We start from the raw sequence: 25,629 nt of genomic DNA on the forward strand, positions 1-25,629 counted from the left end.
AGCAACAGAACCTGGGGTGGAGGACAGGGTGGAAAGTAAACATGGTAACCGTTAGGCGTGCCATGCATGCAGTAGGTGGACGGTGATGGTGATGAGTGTGATAAGGTATGTAAGAGAGTAGAGAGGACACGCAGGGTTAGAGGAAACACATGCTCACCAAGCAGGTGCAGAGAAAGCACAGAAAAAGTTATTCTAAACCCACACTTTCAGTTCACTGCAGCACACTGGAACCTTATGTTCTCCTGAAGACACTTTAACTTCACTTACATGGATCCTGGGGTCACATTTGTTTGGCTCATTTCCCTTCAAGTGAGGCCAGCATGTTGTTTGTTTGTGGCATTCAGGTACTCAGCATTGTCCAACAGCGCCACTCTGTGTTGAAAATTACATACTGCGTGTAGGGTTCCCTGTATTTGTGGCCGAGTTATAATTTTGTAGCTCAGCCATTCCCAGACAGTCAGTGTGTAACCTTTGACTCTGCCAATCAATAATATCAGCCCTGATCTGCTGAATGATCAGGTTATTTTTGAGCAAGTCACTTCTGAAGCCTTTTAAGGGCACTTTTTGTGTTTTCAGTCATGTATACAGTATACCTGTTTGCATCTATCTCACTTTACTAGAGCGATATTGCTGTTGCCTCTGTCTGTCTGACACAATACCAGTCACTTATAGTCTTAATCAGCATTGTGTGAACTAATTTGACAGTTGAATGGTTTGAATGCAGAGAATATAATTTCAAAGAAAATACTGTTTACAAGAGTATGGAGGACCATACCTGACATGTCAATAAATAAATAAATACAGGAATAAATAAATGCATAAATAAATCAATACATACATTAATGTATAAAAAAAAAAAAAACAGGAATATATAAATAAATGCACCAGTAAATGCATAAATAAATACACAAATAAATGCTTAAAATGTATAAATATATACAGATAAATAAATGTAGGTGAACAGAAATGTAGAAATAAATATAAAGCATTTATTTATTTATTTATGCATTTCTATATTTATTTATTTCTGTATTTATTTATTTCTGTATTTATTTATTTATTTATTTATTCATTCATTCATGCATTTATTTGTGTATTCATTTATTTATTTATTTTATTTATTCCTGTATTTATTTATTTATTTATGCATTTATTCATGTATTTATTTATTTATTTATGCATTTATTCATGTATTTATTTATTTATTGATATGTCAGGTATGGTCCTCCATACAAGAGTGCCAAGGCTAAAAGACAGCAGCACATTTAACAGGGTTACAGACAAGACAAAATAACAAACGTCAGGAAACGTAAAAAATTTAGTCTACATAAAATATAATTCATAAAATGGTATTTAAAAAACGAACTAAATAAGCCAATGCCACTTGATAAATTATTCAGATATTTTCCAAAATAATCCATCCACAAAACAATATATAAAACACAATTAATTGATGAATAAGTGAAAAAGTACATGAAAACATTATTTTTTGTTAAAGTTTTTCTCCATTGGTTTGGCTCATTTTTTGAAACTGAAATTACATTCTCAAAACTCTAAGGTCGTTTGGCACAACAGTCTTACAGTTCAGCACAACACCATAGTTCACTTGCAAAAGCTCATATCTTTCCCAAAACTGTTCATTCATGCTTCAAAACTAAATTCCTTTCCCATATAAATAGTCAGTGTCACCAAAATGCAAGAGATCCTTCTCAATTGGTTTGGCTCATTTCTCGAACCAGACCGGACGATCTCCACACTCTTGGTGCTTTTGACAAAATAAACTGGATGATTCAGCACAACACCATGGTTCACCTGCAAAACCTCATATCTCTCCCAAAACAGTTAATTCATGTGTCAAAACCACATTTCTTTCTCATATAAATAGTCAGTGCCCCCAAAATGCGTTGTCCCTTTGGCATTGTGTAAACACTGCAAGTCAAAATGTTTAGATGTTTTGTCACTGTGGCAGAGGAACATTGAAATATCCCTCATGTCCACCTCTCAGTCTTAGCCCAGTCCTTCAATGGTTACTGTACTAGTTTTTTTGTCCAGCTAACAGAATACAATTGTGTAGAATACTGATTTCTTTTTAGGATTTTATGGTAAGAGTACCATCCAAGGTTTGACATCACACATGGCACTCATACTGCCGAGGAAATTGTAACCATTTTTATTCACAGATATAAACTAACGTCCATACATCAGTGTAAAAATATATATAGTATATATACAATATACTGTCATATAAACACATAAACAAAATAAAGCTGGAGATTCAAAACTAACATTTCTTGAGGACATTTCTGTCCTCCCCCTTGCCCTCCTGGCCATCCACACACATGCTGTCTGTTTGGCCACAGATTCTCATCCACATCACAGACTATATTCTCCATTGTGATGCAATGAGGGAAGAGACAACATGTGATGACTTACACAATGAAATTATGCTAACATGTTTTGCAGATAACAACCATTAGACTGAGACTTCGACAATCAGTTTAGATCAACAAGATCTATTCACTTGGAAACTGTGCTAACTGTGTGCTACCTGTTCTTAATCATTTGCTTAGATGTCTAAGACAATTGCAATTTGATAAATGAATGAGAAATGCAATTCTGTTGTGGACAACTGCGAAGTGGTTTGGAGATTTGTCCATGTAGTTTTGAGAATGTAATTTCTGTTTCAAGAAATGAGCCAAACCAATGGAGAAAAACTGTAAATGACCTCTCGCTGCCTACATGCAGTTCTTTCATGTACCACCATGAGGCGCATATCCCACTCTGGGATTCGTTGCTTAAAAATGGTCAAATATCAGTGCAGTGGACATAATAATAATATATAATAATATTAATATATGAACTGATAGATATTTAACTATTGGACTAGTAAACAGACTGACACTAACCTGACGTTGTTTTATTTTTATTTATCAGTGTCTTTGGAGCAGTTTTTATTACACACACAATTAAATCCTCAAAAACAAAATGACTTCATGAATCAATAAATTAAATAAAGAATTAATAGTGTTGTTGGAGTTGTTCTCGCAGTAAAGGATGCAAACATTTCCCTCCGCTGTTGTTGATGATGATCAGTTTTCCGACAGTTTTCAAAGCAACTGGAATTTACGTTATGCCCGTGAATGCATCAGGGCTGTTGCACTAATAGTATTCCGACATGACAGATCCGACCGCGTCTCCCGAAGACCACTGGAAAGTAAAACAGTTTACCGTTAATTCACTTCCAAATGTCGCTAAATGACTTGTGCGTGTGTTGTGTGACAGCGGCCATCAGTGACACACAGTGTTTCCTCTGAAAGTTGACGTTTTGTTAAGTAGCAGGGCTTTGTTAGCTCCGCGGCTAACGTTAGCTTGTTGTGAAGCTGTAAAGTAGCTAGTAAAGTAAACAAAACGCCCCGACGAGGATACTCTTATTAATCTGATTGCACTCGATGTGCCCTTTAAAATTTAAACCCGAATTCATTGCTTTACATTGTTTGCAATGCAGCTAAATTCAGCTTGTTTTAAATGATGATGTATTTTTTGGGGGAAATTCAGTTTTTAAATTATAATCCAGCAGTTGTAAAGTGCATCTCTCTCAATCAGCTGTGATCATGTAAAATTTATTTCAAGAATAAATCATGGCGTTGATATCAATTACAAACTGAAACAGTTGATACACCGTATATTGTGGTTTTAGTTCATCAATCAAGTGTTTTGATGATCACTTAATCGATTGAGGATGTTTTCAGTTTCTTAAAAAATAAATATTTTCTGGTTTCTTTGCGCCATTAAGACTGGATACATTTTGGTTTGTGGACCAAATAAGACATTTGAGAAGATCATAATTTCTAGGTTTGAAATGCACAGATCGTCGGATTAATCATTATGAAAATAATAGTTGATTATCATTGATCTTAATTGCAGCGACTAGAAACTTCACTTAGTACAGTTCAGTTCCTGTCCAGTGTTTTTTACTATGTAGCAGGACCAATTTATTAGATTACACATATTTCTGGCAAATAAATCAACACATTATACATTTGCAGGCACTCTTTGTAAAAAAAAAGATAAAGTTTAAAAATATGATTGTTATGCAGTTTGATGCCTTTCATCAGAGATTCATGTATTTTTTGTGAATTAAGTTTTGTTCTATCAATTAAAACGTTAACTTGGTCCTTCAATAGCACACGTGTTGATCTTGAGTGTGATAAAATAAAGACAGTCCTAGAGATTATTATTGTTATGATTACCCCCTCCCCCTCAAGCTTTCATTGAAAGGTAGACATTATTTTTGGGAGCCACAGATTTAGTCACCATTGTGTTGCGGTGCCCTAGATCAGGCATGTGATTGAAGTTGCAAATTGATTCACCTGTTTAATCCATCATATTTAATAAACCAGGGCAAAGCTCAGCGGGGGTTAAGGGAGTCTGTCAGACAATCTCACTGTTGCTCTGTTGTCAGTGGAATTAGGGCAGCACCACTTTCCTCTTGTGGTTCCAACCTCTCAGCTTGTTTTCTTTTCAATCTTCTCTTGTCTGGTGATGGCACAGCAGACAGATGGTGCTTTCAGCGACAGCGGCTTTGACCACAGTGAGTACTCAATTGGTTTTTATATCATATCGTTTGTCATATTATTTGAAACTCAAAACTATGTGTTGCTGAGAACAGTATGTCACTGTATTCCTGTATCGTTGATAATACCGTTGTCTTGTGCTGCAGGTTTCTTTGCTGAAACTGCCAGAAAGGGATCCGTTGTGTCCAGAGCCAACAGCATTGGTTCGACAAGTGCCTCTTCAGTACCAAACACAGGTATTCTGTTTGTGACAGCAGTCATATTACTCTGGGGCAAGCTTTTTTTGAATTGCACTGACTTTGTAATGAATTATTTCTCTCAAATCCATGTACTTACAGATGGAACAATTTTATATAAATACAGTATGTAATTGAGATTGCAGTATTATTCACGGTATGAGAGGGAATGGTAACTTTTACAAAACATATTTAAAATGATTGCTGTATGGTAATTGTGCAGATTTGTGAGGAACAAAGATGTTTTCTTCAGTATAGGCCGGGACAGAATTTAATCTAAAATGGTAATTTGACACAAGTTTGGTTTCATTCACTTTGGTTCTGCTACTTATGAAAAGGGAAAGAATACGCTCTTCTTTCACTCAGTATTTGTCTTGAGGTTTGTGCTCTGACGAAATAAAGCGCTAAGGGATTGTAGGTACACTAACATGCTGTAAAAGATGTAATAAAACTTTAACAGAGGGCTATATACTGCATAATGAGTCAGACACAGTTTGCCTTAAATGGCTTTACAATCTGTACAGCAGGTGACCATCAAACACAGTGTATGGTAAATGGTTTTATTTGACAGGTATTCGTGTTTTGTGGAAAAAGGGGTTAAATAGGGGTTTGAATGAACTGTTGCCTGTTGATAAATATTTTACATTGGTGAGGTCAAAGTGCACTAAAACCTAACTAACTTAACCGAAATGCATCTAGCTGAAGAAGTGTTTCCAAGATAAACCTTTATTGAATGTAATTTGAATCGTTTGTAAAGACCTTTGGCCATGTTTTCACATCTAAATATGTTCTTGAATAGATGATGAGGATAGCGACTACAGGCACGAGGCGTCGTATAAGGACTCGTATAAAGATCGGCGAAGACAAGCGCACACCCAGGCTGAGCAGAAGCGAAGGGACGCAATCAAAGTAAAGCTATGAAAGTGTACCGTTCATCTGTGTGACTCACCTGAAATGTTTAGTTTTATTTTTCGGCAGTAGTTGTCCATTTTATTTTTCCCTTTTTCTTTACTGTAGAAAGGCTACGACGACCTCCAGACAATAGTGCCAACCTGCCAGCAGCAGTCTGAATTTGCAGTGGGAGCGCAGAAGATCAGCAAGGCTACTGTTCTGCAGAAAAGTGAGATGTGATGTCATAGTATTGGATGCGCTCATATGTCAACTGTGAAGCTGACGGAGGTGTTTGCTGAAGTATTGCAAACAGGAAATTATCACATTTTTCTGTTCAACTTTAAAAATAGCATTTTTATCAAGTAGTTTTCTATATTCTATTATTTCTAGTTTAAGTCACATTTGCAAGAACAAAGGGCAAATAATGGTGTAGATGTAAATATATACCCAGAAGTTGTAAACAAATATCTTGTGCAAGGATAAAAAAGATGAAATTAAGAAATGCTGGTATTTAGGTCATGGTAATGGAGGGACAACATGTCTCAGCAGATGATAAACTTACCTTGTATTTCATAAATCACTGACTGACTGATGCATTTCTATTTTTTTCAGCAATTGACTATATCCATTTTCTTCATAAAGAAAAGAAGAAGCAAGAGGAGGAAGTGTCAGTATTAAGGAAAGAAGTGATGGCACTGAAGATCATGAAAGCGTGAGGAAGTCGTTCATAAAACTGTCAAAAAGCCAATATGCATTTTCCCCCCATTATCTTCTTCACAGTTTGACTTTTTTCTTTTCTTTTTGCAAACCAAAGCAAATGCTGAAAAATATATTTGTCCCATTTGCATTTAAAATATTCAGCAAGTCAACCAGACAGTTGAAAGCATGGAGCTTAAAAGAAATGCTGAGGAGTCTCTTCAGTTGAGGAGCGCTTACACAGCATCAAATTACTGTCAGGTTCTAAAAAAGAAGGAAATTCCCATGAGGAAAAGGCTTCACATGCTGCCTTAGGTTCTCCATTGTGACTGTTGCACTTGTTGTGGAGGTATAACTTTGCGCCCATATTCTTGTCATTACGGTAGCCCTCAGGACTTGTGCGGAACGACCGTCCAATTACAGACATGATTCACCAGCGTCACACGTTTGTGACGTCAGCTTCTCAGTACCGTAATTCCTAAACGATTAATTAACTGCCAGATATCGAAAATGACATTTAAAATGTGCAGTGAGCTCTGACAGCCTGAAAAAGGCACTGCTTGTTCATGCAAACGCCTCTCCTGTCACCATGGCAGTGTATACAAAGTGAGTCATGTGACGTTCCAGAGCTCTACAGTCAACAGTGATTGTTTTCTCTTTTTTTTTTTCCCAATAGGAACTATGAGCAGATAGTGAACGCCCATCAGAACAATCCACAGCAGGGAGAAGATCAGGTTTCTGACCAGGTCAAGTTCAGCATATTTCAGAGCATCATGGATTCCCTGTTCCAGTCCTTCAGCAGTTCTGTGTCCATGAACAGCTTCCAGGAACTTTCCGCCTGCGTTTTTAGCTGGATCGAGGAGCACTGCAAACCACAGGTGAGGAGATGTTTTAAATGCACCAGAACAGAACAGCCATCAGTTCACACACAGGAAGAGTTGTGGGCATGGTTTTACGAGTTGTCATGATGTTACATTTTCACTAAACGATGATTGTTGTTGTTGATTACCTGTCAATTTTACTTTTAGACCTCATTTATCGTGTATTTCAGAAGAGAGAGAGGCTGCAGCACAATTGAAATTAACAGAAAATAAGATATTGCATAGATAACATACTAATAGCTGATAAAAACAAAACACTAAGCAACTTTTAACTCTTAAAGTCAGTGACTCAATCTTCCCAAATCAGGCCAACCAATATCTAGAGTAATGCTTAGGCTGATTAAAAGTTGTCAAAAAACTGCTGTCCACAACACATCCTGTGTTGCTTTCTTAGTTTAGTAAATGTCACTCACCGCTTCCTCTTCTTCTCATTTCCTAGACAATGAGGGAGTTTGTGGTTGGAGTCCTTCGGCAGCTCAGCGGTCAGCTTTACTGATGGAGTGAAGCCTCTGGACTAAAACTCCCAGCCTTGGACTTGTTCTGCGTCTCAGGGTGGAGCAAAAACTGCTGTCAGCCTCAGGCCACACCACAGTATTTACTCACATCATCTGCGACCCCCCCTCCTTCCTCTCCCCCGCCACAAATGCATTATCTCAACCCAAACTGTTGACAGAGATGAAAGGTCATGTCGGATTGAGCAGTTTTTATGTTTGAGATTGAGCGGCTACACGCACAGGTATACTTCGGCCTCAGCTGACTGCTCATATTTAGTCGGAAATGCTGACTCAGCATTTCGGTTTGGATATTGGAAAAAGTCAAATCCGATGTTATCCAAAGAGCCTAATTTCACGTAAAAGCTTCAAGCACACGTGTATTTGTTCTCTATAGGAGTGGAATATTTGTTATAGTGTTGGAATGTTATGTTTTCTAATGGCTGGTTATTATGGTATGGTATGATAAATGCGTGTCAGACTGTGATATCAGTTGATACTCAAGGCTGCGACATGAAAAAGTTAGGATCGAGCTAAGTTCTATTGTTATTACGCCTTTTCCTGTGGAAGTTAAAAACTACAGCACCACTCCGGAATACTCCACTACTCTTCACTATCACTTCTCTCAGCTGTGCCGTCAGGCTTTTGTATCACAGAGACTTGTCAATTCATAGCTTTAGTGACAAAAACTGTGAATTTTGATTAACCCTGCCGCGATGAGCCAGCGACGACGCTGAAACCATCGCAGGTATGCACCTCTTTAATGTATGAATTACTGCTCATGTACAGTTTAATGACTTTGACAATAATTGAGCTACAGCGCACATTGTGAAGAGGTTCTGTTATTAAGTTGCAGTAATCCTACAACACATTGTTTATTTGGAGGCGTTTCCTCCTCCTCGATCTATGTGACTTTAAATTCTTCACTTTTAAATGCCAGTGGGTTTTAATGGCAACATCATAAAAGCTGTTTATTTTTGTTCTCAGTTGTTTTTGTGTTAGGGAACACATCGTGATCAGAAACGATGTGCGATAGCTGGAATCACACTTACAAATTTCTCATTGTCTCAGGTTTGTTTCCATGGAGACATTTTACCGTTGTTGCTTTAATCACAGGGAAAATTATTCTCCTATTTTTTTTTACTTTGTCTTGTTGCATAACACTATTTTATTATGGTTTGGTTCTTTTACAGAAGCCATCCGACACTCACTGGTGACTTATTGGCCGAATCTAATGCAATTAAATACAGTAGCTCAAGAGAATCAAGAGAAAAAAAGTACAACTTAAGTTGATTATGTAGAGGTTTTTAATTTACAAAAAAAGAGGAATAATTAAAGAACTGGGTGAATAAATCCAGAAGGCGGCAGTGGTGCAATGCTACAGAGGCCAACTGCCACAGACACATTTAAGTTATCCAGTGCAACATCAACAGTAAATTAAAAGTGTCTTTTTTGTCAAGGTAGAATTCATGGCTGAGCTGTTGTATTTAATTTCAGTAAATTTTAACATGTGGGACAATTCTTAAGAGTGATGTGATGAACCTATGTAAATGAAAAATGAGTCTGTGTTAATAAAATATGGCCAAAATGTGGTTTACAAATAAAGTGAGCAGGACAAACGGACGTCGCCAACTCTGCTACCGATGAACGAAGGCTGCTTGATTATGTAAAAATAAAAAATAGTTTCAGTCAACATTTAAAATCAGAATTATTTCTAATGATTACTCATCAACTTGAAACAAAACGTGGCGTTTCTCTGCGTTGCGTGTTTAACCCAGGGATTCCACCAAATCCTTGTGTTCTATTTTTGTCAGGTGACGAGCAGGACAGGAAGTCAGACAACATTACAACATTTTTAGTGTGTATCTGCGTCATTACCTCGTTTATGAAGCCCTAAAGTTTCGAAACAAACAGTTCAGCCACTGCTGAGAACACTGGGTTTTATTGTATTCTCTGGTTCTGCAAGCAGTCCGAAAAAGCCTGGAATCGTAACGTAAGGATCCCGTATCCAGCAGATCCTCCTGCTTCAGGCACTAGTCCGGGCACATCCGGTTGCGTACATTGAACCACAGAAGAAGAAGAATGTCCGTTGTAGCGGTGTTTAACATGCATTAGTGTCTTCTGACTTTGGGTCCGACTCCGAGTCAAAAGCGTAAAAGGGACTGCGGCGGGGAGTAGTGACAAAGCTATTTTTAAACATTGTTAAAACAATGTTTTGATAATGAGTAGCATTGCGTCCACTGTTCCAGAGGGGGGAGCTGTGCTTCTGAGAGCTGACATGCTAATTACGTCACTTCCAGGTATTGGCCAATCACAAGACAGTTGGGAAAGCTGTAGTTGACTGGCCAATCGCAGCACAGTCCGTTTTCTGGGGGTGAGATTTATGGGTCTGAAACAGCGCGGCTGATGAGAGCTTCAGTGAGCAGAGATTTTGATGTTTTTGGCCATAAAAACAAGTTAATGTACAGTACTGTGCAGAAATCTTAAGCCACCCTTAGATTTGTTGTTTTAGCAATGCTATAACGACAATAAAGGATAATTATTTCTCTATAATTTGCTGGAACACATCCAGAAAATATGTATGCAGTTTTTTTAATTTAAAAAAAAAAAAAAAAGTATTTAGCGTGATCTACCCTTACACTTGAACAATAACACAGCTCTGTTAATACTGGAGTGGAACCTTAAATCCTGTGTTTGTCCTACTATTTCATTTAAAGAAATATCTGCCGTTAAAAACGTCTATTACGCCAGGTTTATACAAGACATGCATGAGAATTACATACATCGCTAATATATGAGAGCAGCTTTAAGTTGCATCACTTCTTTGCAAATTCCAATGATCACAGAATTTGACAGAGAAAAAACAACAGCGCTCGTGCCTAAAACTTTTGCACATAGGAGCACTCTGGGAGCTTTAAATTTACAAATCCCATTCTTAAGGTCATAAGCCACCATTAATGCTTTATTACGGCACAAGTCTTTTATACATTCATCAAAAAACATAACAGAAAAATTAACTTAAACATGTAACCAGAACATTGTATAAACCTCAAAGCTACAATAAATCTCCATCATACGTTGGTGATGTAGGACACACGTCAGTGCTGTCTGCAAATTACAAAAAGCTGCTTTTCCATTGAAATCATTGACTTATTAATTCAAAAGAAAGGCCGTAATATAACGGGCTGTGGCTCAGACAGCTACAGTGTGTTTGTGACCTACAGGTGAACATTTGGACCAAGTACCTGAACAAGCGTTTTCTTGTTCTTTCAAGTACTTGGGACGACCACCTTATAGTCCTCGTCCGTCTCTACTCCAGCCTCCTCCTGTGAGAGCAACACACGGGCACATTATTCATTTGTACAGTGAGGAGGAAGGAGAGCGCAATGAAGATTTAATTTTGCTCACCAGGAACTCCTTTTTGCTCTTAGGATATCCCTCCAGGATGGCATTCATCATGTCTGCAGCCTGAGAGAGAGACACACAAACACTAAAGCTGTCTCTTCAACATGAGCCTACAGATCAATGAAACTCTCTTCTTTATCATCTGTACATGAATATTAGTAAACAAATAGGAGCAAAATGTTGTTTTTTAGCAAAATCCTACGTTTTCATTTAATATTTGATGACCAAAACATTACAAGAAAAGGTGGCATTAATGGGTGCAACAGCAACTAACGACTGAATAATTAACTAATCTGTCAATTATTTTATGATTATTAATCATTATGCTCCATAAAATGTTTCCAAACCTAAATGATTTAGTTTGAATTATTTATTTGTCACATGAAGCAAAGAAACCAAAAAGATTGCATTTAAGCTGCATTTATTATTATTATAATAATAATAATAATAAAAAACACTTGAACCTATTCATTTATAAAGAAAAATAGTTAATTTAGTAATTGCTTAATCGCTGTAGCCCTAGCAACTTCTATACAAACATCTAAAAACAAGTATTACCACATAATCAAATAATTTTTTTTTGGTTTTTAAATAAATATATAAATAGAAGGGGGAAAATGACGAGATATTAAGGATTTTTTTTCTCTCTCTCACAAAATGTCTGAACATAAAGAAGAGAGTAGATGTTTGTCGAGTATGTTTCTGCTGATGAAAACATAATTTTAGTATAATAATTATACCAAAAAGACTTAAGTACTTTACCAATCTCTTCCTCTTTTTCCACTCTTTCACATAAACAGTCCTCTCTTTGTAAACCTGCAAATGAAAATAATATGAATTCATTACAAACAGTGGCATTATATTATTGCAGTTTCTCAAAGGGGGAACTGGAAAACACACCTTCTCCTTCTCCTCGGGTGTGACGTGATTTGTGGCCGACTTTATCTTCTCCAGACGCGTTCCCTGAGCAGAACACTCGCTTTTCAGCTGCTGGATCTCTGACACCATTTCCTCTGTTGTCAGCGAGCTGTTGAGCTCCTTCAGCTCTGTTATCACAGATCTCACACAGTTACACACAACATCCCCCTTTTCGAGGACATACTGTACAGCAAAATAAAAACATTGCTTCTCAAGCTTGGCAGAACATTTGACTGTTTACTTGTGTATCAAACTGCAACGTAAAACAGTGACAGATATTGTGCTTCCCACGAGGCTCTAAGAAAACATAACCCAGGCTCTATCTTGTGACACCAGCTTGCAGACACAAAAAGTGAGTCCTCCCACCTGCTTCTAACTGTTTGCAGCTCTGTGTGAGGGATTGGGCCTCTGCACTGAGCTCTGAGATCTGACAGTCCATCGCCTTCAGGTCTGCATCGTTTACATCTTTGAACTGAGCCTGTGGAGACAGTCAGAAGTCAGTTTTCATGCATTACTATTATTATTATTTACCGTCTATAAATGCAAGGAAGGGGAGGGAATCACATCATCATCATCATCACACATGATAGCGATAATATCGTGATACAACAATTTTGTGATAATCAATATATTGCAAGACAATCATATAGCGATACATCACGATATCTTAGATAACATAGAGAACAAAGTGCATCAAGTCTATGTGTTGAACGTGTATGGGGAATCTCTTCACGTAGTGTTCTCCACCATTATCGCGCTGTAAAATCCCTGTTCTTCAGCCAGGAAACATTCGCCAAAGTTTCCCTCATTCATTTAAGCAGCGCCACCAGGAGGAGACATGAAGTAGCGACGCCTGGCGAGTGAAACTGCCAGGGACTGTTTACTTTAGAGCATCTTAATTTACATAGTAAAATATCGACACTTGCGTATCGTTTATCATATTAAATGAGGAAGGAGGAGGAAGGACGCCGATATATCAACAAATAAATATTTTGACCCACTATTAATGCAACGTCTTCAGACTCACAAAAGTGCCACTTCCACCCACATTCTCCAAATTAGGATTATTTTCTCATTTAATCAATTGGTCATTTGGTCCTTTAAGTTTCATAAAATGTTGGTCAATGTTTCTCGAATGTCATGTTTTGTACACAAACACAAATGACTCTGTTTTATTGATTTCCTTGTCGTATAGACCAAATAAACCATTTAACAAGCTGAAAAATCAGAAAGCTTCTTGAAACTAATAATAAAAAAAAACCACTCAATGTAATTAATCGACTATCAAAATTGTCAATTAATTTAGATTATTTAATTAGAACTTAATCAAGGTCAAAACAAAGATCAGTTTGAGTGTATTTTTTAATGATAAAAAATGATAAAGCTCTAATGTGAATAATATCTGGTGTCCTTGCTCCGTATAACTCACCAGAAATCTTTAAATGATTAGTTTTGATTTGTGGACAAAATACAAACATAATGTGGCTTATTGTAGTATGTGGTTATCTGTTTTATGAAGTCTTTTACTGCCCATGTTGTGTGTGAAAATGCAGATATAGCTGATAATAAAGCATCATCTACGTTTTTTACAGTTAGTTCACAGTAAACAGAACATGTCAAACTAACCTGATCAGCAAAATAAATCTTTTGCTTGCCATAAGTTTTCTCTTTTATCTTCCCCTCTAAAGCCAGAACCTCCATGGCTTTGACCACGGCCTGAGGAAATCACAGACATACAATCACCAATCATTCATCATTTGTCTAGACACAGTCACATCATTGCATATGGACTAAGTTTTAACTTACAGTTTTGCCCAAGCCATGCTGCTTTTGTAAGTTACAAAACACATCCTGAGCGCTGTAAGGCCGGTTCTTCTCGTTCAGATAGGCGAGGATGAGTGAGGCACCTGTAGATGACAACAGGACAAGGCCAAGTCATGAACTGCTCTTACATGAACCACTTCATTACACCTACTCATACTCAAAATATCTTTACGATATTCAGGAGAGGCGACTTCAGGAATAGTACAAGGCCAAAAGGGCAAATGGGTTTACAGCCAGCACTAACACACAACAGATAAACAAATACACAGAGTTTGTCATCCCTTTAGACTTAATGGGACTTATCTTTTAACAGTACAGATAACCATTTCATTTTACATTATGAATTGTTGACTGACTGCTGAAACAATTACACAGTCAATTAATTATTAATCAGTTACTTGGCAAGGCAAGTTCATAACGCACATTTCAACAAGGCATTTAAAAGTACTTTGATAATTGATTAATCAGTTTCAGTGTTTTTTGTTGTTGTTGTTATTTTTTCAAGAATTAAATCAAGTTTTTCGATTTTTCCGCTTCTTAAATCTGAATATTTTCTGGTTTCTTTGCTCCATATAGCAAATACATCATGAAAACAAAAGATACTTGAGATCATCATTATTTCCAGGTTTGTTAAAAACGTTTTTCAGCATGTTTTTACATATGAACCAAATGATTACTCGATTAATCGAGAAAGATACGTTTAAATAAAAAGGTGGACAGAGTATTTTGAGTATATTTAGACTGTATTCTGGTCAGGATAAGTTATAGCTGGCCGAGAGTGAAGTATCTTCTTTTAAATAGTGTTTTACAGAAAGATAAAGCTGCTGAGGAAACGGAGCGCAACATCACAGAAACAGTTAGCTTATCATGCTATCAGGATACGAGCTGTGTAACTAAAGCGGCTAGCTATTAGCTGTTAGCCCCGTAAACAAACATACATACGTATTTTGACAACTGACGGACCGTGTCAGACAAGGTATTCAAGTTTACGACCAGTGAAGACATAACATGTCGTTAGAACGCTGTTGGTCGACTCACCGTTGTCTTTTTTACTCATCGCTGATCAAACTAGACTAGGATTACTCCACTTTAACTTCCGCCTTCAAAGTTTCGCGCGAAATGTGCGTCACAGAAAAGATCGTTTATTGTTTTGAGATGCATCACTTCAGAGGACAAGCCAGGTATAGATAAATATATATATTTATATATATAAAAATGAATATATCCAATATGCACATAATCACATATATCTAAAACCTCTGCACTTTACCTACATGTGTCTTTTTTTGTCTGCGCAAATGCATACGACATGTCTTTCTGTAGACAACATGTGGATACTTGAATGACAATAAAGTCTGTCTAAGTCGAAGTCAGAGTGAGATATTTGTATATTGTACTGGTCTCAAAGCCAGACACACTTAAAATATCATGAAAACAAAATTGTAAACAATCACACAAATCCCAAAAAATCTGTTACAGTTTGGCTGGCTGACTGCGTATATATATATATATATATATATATATATTTATGTATTATAGATCTGGATAGATAGCTATAGACACACACTTTTTATGGGATGACTACAACGAAGTCAACTGTTGGTTGTTTGTCAGACCTGAAATATCACACTTCTCACTGTAAAACAAGACATAACTGCAAACATTTTTATTGAATGATGATTTGCACATCAAAACATATCAAAAATGTGATACACCAAATACAGATACACAACTATGCACATTTCATGACCATTGAACTGACCACAGGCAACTCATTGTGAGGAAATGACTCTTCATAAAGCAGCAATGGGCAACTCTCTTGTTGAAAACAAACTTGATATTGACTTCTTCCTTTGCATCAAAAAACCCCCAGCAATTTCCCATCAGTGTGCAATTTGTCTAATAATAACTTCTGTGAGTTTGAATCCAGCACGGCGTTTCTTTCTCTTGTAATAATTCTCTCACAGCTACAGCTTTCCTTCTTAAAATAAAACAGCTCTATCGAAAGCCAGCATTTTTTCTTACTCTCTTTCATATACGATTTCAATAAATCTCAACTGTCGCTTATTTATACAGTATGTAAGTGAAGTGCCTTTTCAACTGTAAAATGGTGACATACTGACATAATGGTGTGTTAACTGAGTGGAAATCAGATTGGCCAGCACACTCAACCCTAACTAATACTTTAAAAATGATGACATCTTTCTATACCAAATGTTTATGTAAACATGTTTTCCCCATTAAAATAGTGAAAGAGCCATGATTTAATTGCCATTGCTTGTCTCAAAATGTTCAGCACAAGTCAACTCTACAAAATTTAAACATGATAAAAGAGAAATGCGTAAAAATATCACTTCAGAAAAAAGAGCTCATCCACACATTATGTCACAGGCTCGTATTAAAGAACTGGAAAATAAGATATAATGTGAACTTTTATCAATAAACACATATGCTGTATATCTCACCCTGGGACACAAGGATAACTTCAAATACTCTGCTCAGACAGAAAACTTAAGACTGTAAATGTGACATTTAAGAAAATAAAGTAAGCTTCAAAATATAATGTATGGATATGTCTTCATGTGTTAGCAGAAAAGAGGGGAATAAAGTAAAGAAACTAACATGGAAAAGTAACTAAAACTGAACTTTTACGTTTAAAATGTGTAAATTAGTCTCTGTATACCTGCAAGATTAAAAAAAAATAAAATAAATCAGCTTCTATTCAGAATGTGACAATGTGTGCGTTGAAAAAACAGCAGAGAACTAACATTTACATGGTTCATTGGACAGAATGTGATGGAAAAATAGGAGGGCTGATTTATCCGTCTACTCCACACATGATTACGAAACATCAAACAGTGGATGGATAAGCTGTTATAAACCAGAACTATCAATGCAACAAGGCTCAGATCAACCAACAGGTCTGTCACATTTGGTCCCGTGTTAAATAGCCCTGATTTTTGAGATCTCCAAGTAGAAAATATTCGATGGGCAGCGCTGTTCTTCGTTTCAAGCACACGTATATATGGGTGCCTTCAGTTACAGGACAGGACAGCAACGAGGGCTTAATAATAATGCTGGTTTCTTTAATGTATTAAAGTGGTTTATTATTTCTGTTGCTGCATTTCCTATTGCTCAGCCTACAAAGTAAAAGTTTTCATAATGATCGAGGATTAAAAGTAGGGGAGTTAGTTTTAAAAAGATAGAAATAAAATAAAATACTTCACAGTGATAAACTGATGCCAATCAGAAAGAAGCACGGTTGCTGGGACCTAAATCATCTTTCACACATTCACAAGTCGTCGACATGCACACACACGGACAAACACGCACGCCCACAAACACAAACACACATTACTGTGGTTTACCCAGCAGACTAGATAGAAAGTTAGATCCCTGGCTCTCTCCTCGTCTAGTGCCCCCTCCTCCTGCTCCTCCTCCAAGGGGATCCATTTGGTTCAGTTCAGACTGATCCAGCATTTCAAAGTCATCTCCGTCCAAGTCTGTGTCCAGCTCGGAGCTGGACTGCTTGCGGTAGCTTCGGTGGGCTCTGGCTGCGGGAGGTACTTCCCTGCGCTGAGCGGCAGGAGGGGGCCGAGGTTGCAACGCCCCTTCCAACGCCGCCTGGAGTATTCTGCTGGTGAGGAATCCGGCGACGTCTCCAGTGAAATTGGAGGCAGGTGGGAGGCCACTGAGGGACAGTTCTGCATCCAGATCTTCCTGGTCGGAGTCAAGATGAGCATCCACATCCAGCACTGAGGCCCGGTGACTGGCAAGGCTCGACAGGCCCAGACTTGGCAGCCCGATGCTAGTGTCATCATCATCATCCATGAGAGTGGCATCAGGGTTTATGGAGGGGAAGTCCGGGAGGTCTTGAGCAAAAGACTCCTCGGCATCACTGTGCCTGTCAAGATCTGTCAAAAACAGAGAGAGAGAGAGAAAAAAGGTCAGAGACAAAAAAACTCACCAGAAAATAAAGAAAAGTCAACCTGATGAATCTTCATATTCACCCTCAGAACCTTCTGTGAGTGGAGTCTGGCCACGAGACAGATTAAATGTCCCATTGTCAGTGCAGGACACTTCAGCGTCAGAGTGCTCAGAGTCTGTCAGTGCAAGTTCCTTTGCAACAATAGCATCATCAAACTGAGAGGGCGGAAAAGGGTTCAACATTTTTTAAGTTTTGTTCCACATTTCTCTTTTAAGCGACTAAAAATGCTTCTTTTGTGTTTGCAAACTCTGTGTGACGTCTTTGCTCTCATGTCTTCTGCACGCTTCATTACCAACAGGGCAAAAGAATGCACATAGCTGCACGTGGTATGTAAAGTTCCTGACATCAACAGGAAGTGTCTTAGATGCGCTACTGCAATCGACACCGAGACAGAATACAAAGCCACAGCAATGTAGTGACTGGATTATCTATTTTAATGTTAAAATGTCACACCTTCCCAATGAGAACATCTGCGTTATTTCAGTTGCCTTCATTTTCCAACAGCCAATTTAATCAGTGCATAAACAAAAGGGTGCACATGGTGACAACCTATAAACACAACAGAGGTATTAAGCCATTATGTATGTAGAAGACAAGTTTCAACATGTCCCTACACATCAGGAGGACAACAATGAATTATTAGTTCCTGTTAAGTGAAATTAAGATGTATGAAGACAAATTGTGGCACAATCTAGATCATGTAGCATGAAATATAAATTAGTTTTATGGCATTATACAGAACAGGAAACAGACAATAGTGCACATGAACATCAAAGGAGTGGAAACTTACAGTCGGGCAGAAAGCAGCCAGCTCCTCTTCACTGTCACTGGCATCACCTGAGCCTGCACCATGGATGGGCCTCCGCAGAACTGCACAATATGTTCAAATGAATCACGAAAGAAGTGTTTCTCCCATTTAATTAATGTGCCGTAACTAAGCCTGAACAATATATTATCATATCAATATTGTGATATGACATCTGTGATGTCTTTTCCTGTTTTTAAATAAACACTGATAGTTATGCAGTGGGTCAAATATTTTTGATATGATATTAAATTAATGATTGATTCATGAAATACTATTAATTTATATTAGAAAACAGTGCTATTAGCTATTCGGTTTAAAGCCTGATTATTTGTGTTACAACAGAATTTGACTAGATTTATAGGCACTTTAATTGTTTCTTAGAACATGTAAACATATTTTATTAAACATTAAAAAAAATCGAAAAATAACTGTAATAACTTTTAGGTACTACATACAGATAATTAACAGCTACAATAGAGAGATCATTGTATTTTTTGCAATGAATATGTTCTTTTTCTTTATTAAAGTACATTACAGTCTTTGCAAAGTATTGTCTCTGTCCTGTGAGCAGCACAATAAATATTGAGATAATATTAAAAACCATAATGCCGAGCTCCAGCTGTAAAAATACCTGTTTTTTTTTTTTGTTGTTTTTTTGTTTGTTTTATTTTTAATATATATAAACGTTTCACTTCAGCAGATAAATTGAGTGATAAATGATTTCTGTGTCACTGTGATACAATTGGATTTGCTTCTTACACTGGTTATCAAAGGGCTTTGACATCATGTATCCACGAACGCTGAAGTCCAGCCGCTGCAGGACCGGCTCCAGCTTCACACACACATGCTGAAACACCCTGTGATAGGCTGCCAGAGGGGCCAGGAGAGTAGCCAACACTAGAGGACAAAGGGTAAAAAAAAAAAAAACAGTTATTATTGTGGAGAAAGAGGTCATTTAATTGCATTGTGCAGTGTGTGTGATAAGAATTTTTTTGCCAATAGTATATATTCAGTATCTAGTCTGTTAAAAACACCTACAAGGATTCAATGGAGATATAAGAGGGAGCAGCAGGGGGTAAACGAACAAGCTGCTGTGGATTGTTTTTAGACGTCAGAGCAGACTAGGGCCATGGCAAGTCTCACCTTCCCAGCTCTGCACAGCCTACATTGGTTGGATGTTAGGAGATTATCTTGGTCTCAGTCTGACCTCCTTAGCTTTCTGCCTGGCGCCATTCCCTTGTTTACCCCTGTCCCGAGTGTCTCATCCTGGCTTTAATCACCTCACAGGCTAGGCCCCGGTATTGGGGCACCACAGATCTTGTTTCAGCATCCATGCATTTTTAATAGAAGCAGTCAGGCCGAGTTTCCCTGTCATTGTGGTCTTGTGAAGGGGCTTGGATCTACAGTTTGGGACTCACCAGCAGAGTAGGAGAGCACCAGGCCAGGAATGTAGCGCCCAACAACAGCCAAACAGGAGAACACCCCACAGGTTAAGATGCAAAACTAGAAGAACAAAAAAAAAGCCAGAGAACTGAGTCAGAACGTGCATAATAATGTATCGACAAATAACTATACATGGAATGAATTCTGGGTATTGTATCAGGTGTGGTCCTCACCATGCCAGGGTTGTGTCGTTTGTACTGAATTACACTGGACGCAAGAACCACTACACTGACCCAGGCCTCAGCAATGTGGTGGCAAAGTTCAGGCACACTGAGGATGCCAGGCTGCACCAAACCCCAGCTGGAACAACAACAAAAAATGACCAGATTATGAGAACTTTTAGTAGTCATCTTATTGTATCATTAATGGTCTCAAAACACAGACGACAGAAAACTGTGGCTTAATGAAATAACATACCTCTCATTTTCTGATTCATCCAGTTTTTGGACTGTGGAGAGAAAAAGAACATTCATTGCTATAAGACATATTGTTTATATTTGAAGATTTTTTTGTGGCATTTCTGCCTTAAATATAGTTAAGACTGACAGAAAGTGTGGAACATACCAGGTTATACTTTACATTTGTTAGATTCAGTTCTCTTTTATTTACACTCGGGCTGTAACGATATGCGTATCGAAATCGAAATCGAAATCGTGATACTCGTGAGAAAACAGAATTGCGAAACGCTCATTCTAACTCCCCGTTATTTTTCCAGTCAGCCACATGATATGCGCTGTTAGTGCTACCAAACTTATTTTTATTAAGGGTGTCAAATTATGGCGTTAATTGTGATTAATTAATTAGAGTCATCATTAACGTGTTATGTTTTTTTAATCGCATTAATCTCTTCTTTACTGATGTCCCCGCTACCGGAGGCAGCGTCAGACGCAGCGACAAAAGCGTCATAAAACCATGTTTAACTTTAACAAACAGACATGCATGTCAGCTAAAAGCTCATATAAACCATTCTAATGTTCACCAAACACAGTTAAAACACAGATGGATCAAACCCGCAGGAGCGGAAAAAACCTGTTACAGCGCACACATTGAAAAGCGGCACCGGAGCGTCAGCGTGATTATGTAAACAGCGGAGAATTCACAGGTTATTTATTTAAGTTCAAATCTGTTCACAGTGTTCCAAATGATTGTTATTAAAAGTCACATGAAGTTGTTATATAAGTAAATGTTATTTAAATAAAATGTTTTTTAAATTTACAAAGGAAATCGTGGAATGTATCGAATCGTGGGTCAAAAATCGTGATACAAATTGAATCGTGAGTTTGTGTATCGTTACAGCCCTAATTCACACTGTTCCCACAACTTGGTGTCAAATTATGTACCGAGTATACAATGTTATGAGAGTGTAATTGTGAAATGTTCATAGTATGGGGCTGCAAATCTGTCCTGATAAAAGGGGAATATTTGTTGCACTCACAAGAAAGTGGGACATAATTCTAGTTCTAGTACAATAACCACAAGAAATTTGAGGCCCTAGAGGGTTTTAAATAAACTTAAAATACACAGAGCATGCCAGACTATGCGGAATAAAGAAGATCCCCCATTGAGGGAGCTCATAGCACCTCTAAGTTCCGGCCATATCTTGTTTCTCCAGGTGTCAACACAGACGATCACAGTCAGACCAGAAGCCAGGAGGAAAAGCAGGCGCAGTGAGGTCAAAGCAAAGAACCTAAAGGAAAACAAAACACATGAACGGTCAATAAATCCAAACCCTGTTAACCCGGGAGTAAACAAAGTTGTATAATTCAGCTTAGTGGAAGACTGATGAAACCACAAAGCAAGTAATTAATGAGGTACTCTTTCAGACCAAACAGAAAGAGGAGAGGTGGAAGTCAGCAAGTTCCAAGAATGGAAAACGCTGCAACATCTTTGTGTAAATTGTAATATTACAGGATATGTGTCCATTCTTTAAACAAAACCCTTAATTGTTGCTCCATTTACTGATCACAAGACCACAAAAACACCACTGCAGGATTTAGAGATCAACTTACCAAAGAATTTGTTGGCAGAATTATGTGTAATAGTGTTTGGGATAGCGGTGCAATTAGTAGCTACAGTTCAGAAACTCAGATACTTGACCTAAAATACAATGACTTTAGAGCAGCTACTTCTTATTCAACAGCACATTCTTTAAAGGCAGTTTGTGATATCATGTAAACGTGTTGGATTTTATTATATTGGGTTTTCAAAAGTTTCCTTCAGTGTCTCCCCATCTGACCAGTCCCTTAATGCTTCAGTGTAGGATATGAATGGGTCTCTGTAGGCAGCCTGCACTATATAGTGTCTTCTGAAGCACAAGTAAATAGGTGACAGGATGAATTTGCCCAGTGGTTTCACAGATTAAAGGCAAAGTACCTGTGCACCACAGCAGGCAAGTCAGCCTGGTTGTCCATCTATTGTGTCCCAAGTCAGTGACTATTACATCACAATTTCTTCTGTAATTTCTTGCGATGTTAAAGTACATCTTTTTGTTTAATCCTCATGATGACCATCATGATATTCAGGATTTATTTTGTTTTTATTTTGATTTAATGGCTGTAGAATTGTCAAAAAATGTTCAATGAGTGAGTGCTTCTGCCAATTTCTGCCCGTTTTTCAAAGATAACTTTCACTTTCAATATCTGGCAGTTATTCAACCATTTAGGAACACCGTACTGAGAAGCTGACGTCACAAATGTGTAACGTGCTGGGGAATCTTGTCTGTTTTTGAATTATGGTCTAGCAGTTGTGGTAATGAGAAGTGCACATGCCAAATCCTAACAGAAGAGTTAAGCACTTCATAGAATATAAACTGACCTAACGTTAAACTAAGTGGAACCAAGAACTGTTTTTCAATTTCTGAAGTATTCCATCCATCCATCCATTAATTTTCTACCGCTTATCCGGGGCCGGGTCGCGGGGACAGCAGTCCGAGAAGGGACGCCCAGACCTCCCTCTCGCAGGACACTTCCTCCAGCTCTTCTGGGGGGACCCCAAGGCGTTCCCAGGCCAGCCGGGCGACGTAGTCACTCCAGCGTGTCCTGGGTCTTCCTCTGGGTCTCCTCCCGGTGGGACGTGCCCGGAACAGCTCCTGAGGCGTCCAGGGGGCATCCGATATAGATGCCCGAGCCACCTCAGCTGGCTCCTCTCGATGTGGAGGAGCAGCGGCTCTACTCCGAGCTCCTCCCGGGTGACAGAGCTCCTCACCCTATCTCAAAGGGAGCGCTCCGCCACCCTGCGGAGAAAACTCATTTCAGCCACTTGTATCCGGGATCTTGTTCTTTCGGTCATAACCCAAAGTTCATGACCATAGGTGAGGGTAGGAACGTAGATTGACCGGTAAATCGAGAGCTTTGCCTTTCGGCTCAGCTCCTTCTTCACCACAACGGACCGATACAACGACTCACGCTCCATCCTTCCCTCACTCGTGAACAAGACCCCAAGATACTTAAACTCCTCCACCTGAGGCAGGATCTCTCCACTGACCCGGAGGGAGCAAGCCAACTTTTTCCGGTCGAGAACCATGGCCTCGGACTTAGAGGTGCTGATTCTCATCCCAGCCGCTTCACACTCGGCTGCAAACCGCCCCAGCGCATTCTGGAGTTCCTGGTTCGTAGGAGCCATCAAGACCACATCATCTGAAGTATTCAATAATATCTATTCTTTGCACATGTATTTCTCTTAAGAAGACATAGTGTACTTCTTACTGCACTACATTATTTTATTCATTATTTACTTTATTTTATCCTTTTTTTCAAAGTATTTTTGTCCACAACTTAAATAGAGGATGACACATTTTTGATTTCACTGTGTTTGCACACAGGAAGTTAAGTGTCGTAAATAAATAAATAAATAAAAACACTAAGAAGACATGTCACTTAAGTATTGTACTTAATATTGTTATTTCCATCAAGGTCAAAACAGATATGTGTAAATATACTGCTATTCACTAACATGTGCTTGACACATGACGCCATTCAAGATTTGCCGTGCCAATACCACAAAGAGACTTTTTGTCCTATAGTGACAACACATGGAACTGCAAATTGCAGATTTACCTTTGGACAATGACGGAGGAACAGGGCATTGTACTGGAGGGTGCATCTATAAATAGAGCCACTAACCAGCCATCTGTCCCATCTTGAATTGACAGGTGAAACATTTGTACTGTGCTTAAGCACCAGCTGCTTGGAGTCACATAGTTTGTTTTGCTTAACGACAATGCATGAGACTATGTGAAAATGTAACTGTGATAATTCATAATTGTATAAAACAAGATTACATTTTTATGTGGGGATTGTTAATATAACAGAAAAGGGTGGTCTCTCTGTACTAAACCTGTACTGTATTTGTGCACATTTTAACAGCTTACAGATATGGAGGAAACTGATGAAACAATGTTTACAAAAATACTTCAAATTTCTAAAAGTGCAAAAACATGCCACTGAGGACATATATTGTTTAGTAAACATTCCTGTGTGAAAGCAGCGAAGACAGTCAAAAATAGGGGTGGTGGGGAAAAAAAATATATATATATTTTTCTTGGCGATACATATCACTTTTGTTGCAAGTATCAATGTTAGAGCATATCATTTTTTTTAACTGATGTTTCAAATAAACATTTTTGTGGATTAGCATAAAAAAACACAGAAACAACATACAGAGATGACTCATAACTGCATCTTGGAGGGCCTTATCAAATCGACTGGAGTGCCGCATGTGGCCCGCGTGCAGCAAGTTCGACAACGCTACAGTAAACAGTGCACCACTGAAAACGCACTAAGTCTAAAATTAAAACTCACCAGAACACAATGTTGACCACAGCGTAGAGAAGCACACACTGAAATGGTCTCTCCCACACCAGGACGAACTGGAGGTAGGTCAGGACGGGCTCGTAGGGCCCCAACCTGGACTGAAGCGTGGCTTTGACAGCCCGTACCTGCCCGTCTCTCTCGCTGTAGCCAGGTCGACTCCGAAGGCACACGCCACCAGACCCCTGCCTGGCAGAGCAGTCCTCCATGGACGTGTCTTCCAATACCCCAGCGTGTGCCATCTTGAAATAAACGATGAAACCTGAAAAATGTGTATTTCTTGCAATATAAACACGCAGAGAAGCGTGGTGGACGTGTCAGTGTCGCTCAGTCACTTCACAACACCGGGCTAAGAAATATGCGCTAAAGGATTTAGCCTAGCAGTTAGCCACATTAGTTCAGTGATCGTGTTCTGCGTCTAAAATGACCTCCGAGCCATGTTACAAACAACCTCGCCGTAAACGCCACCGAGTGGGTTTTTTAACTGAGCTGACACCAACTATGTTGGCATTTTTACAGCAATGAAACGCAACGCTCGCTCCCCTCTGAAAGGTACAATATGGCGAAACCTGTTTATCCGAGAAAGCAACGGTCCAATCAGGCTCAGCACACAGTCCTCTGTGTCATGCTGCGTTCACGTGCACTCGGTATATGTGTTTGGTTCGA

The 25,629-nt window shown here is 38.5% G+C and overlaps 2 protein-coding genes across 3 annotated transcripts; one reads left to right on the plus strand and one right to left on the minus strand.

The window, feature by feature from the left end:
* Positions 1–3,168: 3,168 nt before the first annotated feature.
* On the plus strand, positions 3,169–9,392 carry mlx (MAX dimerization protein MLX; the record flags this gene model as incomplete). Of its 2 annotated transcripts, none has more annotated exons than XM_083896263.1 (8): positions 3,169–3,214; positions 4,552–4,591; positions 4,721–4,810; positions 5,610–5,719; positions 5,828–5,930; positions 6,314–6,413; positions 7,074–7,275; positions 7,718–9,392. In XM_083896263.1, the coding sequence occupies 8 exons, from the start codon at positions 3,176–3,178 to the stop codon at positions 7,772–7,774; spliced, it is 741 nt and encodes a 246-aa protein (XP_083752389.1). In that variant the 3' UTR covers positions 7,775–9,392. The 2 variants fall into 2 exon arrangements, with proteins under 2 accessions (XP_083752389.1, XP_083752390.1); XM_083896264.1 differs by having other exon boundaries at positions 3,176–3,214; positions 4,555–4,591.
* A 1,251-nt stretch (positions 9,393–10,643) lies between these two features.
* On the minus strand, positions 10,644–25,472 carry retreg3 (reticulophagy regulator family member 3). Its single transcript, XM_083896687.1, has 16 exons — positions 24,955–25,472; positions 21,736–21,842; positions 20,573–20,603; positions 20,329–20,455; positions 20,131–20,215; positions 19,472–19,609; positions 18,695–18,774; positions 17,927–18,059; positions 17,285–17,830; positions 13,899–13,999; positions 13,719–13,808; positions 12,459–12,570; positions 12,075–12,220; positions 11,937–11,990; positions 11,178–11,237; positions 10,644–11,095 (listed from the first exon to the last, which is right to left on the minus strand). The coding sequence occupies exons 1-16, from the start codon at positions 25,203–25,205 to the stop codon at positions 11,039–11,041; spliced, it is 2,118 nt and encodes a 705-aa protein (XP_083752813.1). The 5' UTR covers positions 25,206–25,472; the 3' UTR covers positions 10,644–11,038.
* Positions 25,473–25,629: the final 157 nt, after the last annotated feature.

This window comes from Microchirus variegatus, assembly GCF_963457635.1.
Source record: "Microchirus variegatus genome assembly, chromosome: 10".
Lineage (NCBI taxonomy): Eukaryota > Metazoa > Chordata > Actinopteri > Pleuronectiformes > Soleidae > Microchirus > Microchirus variegatus.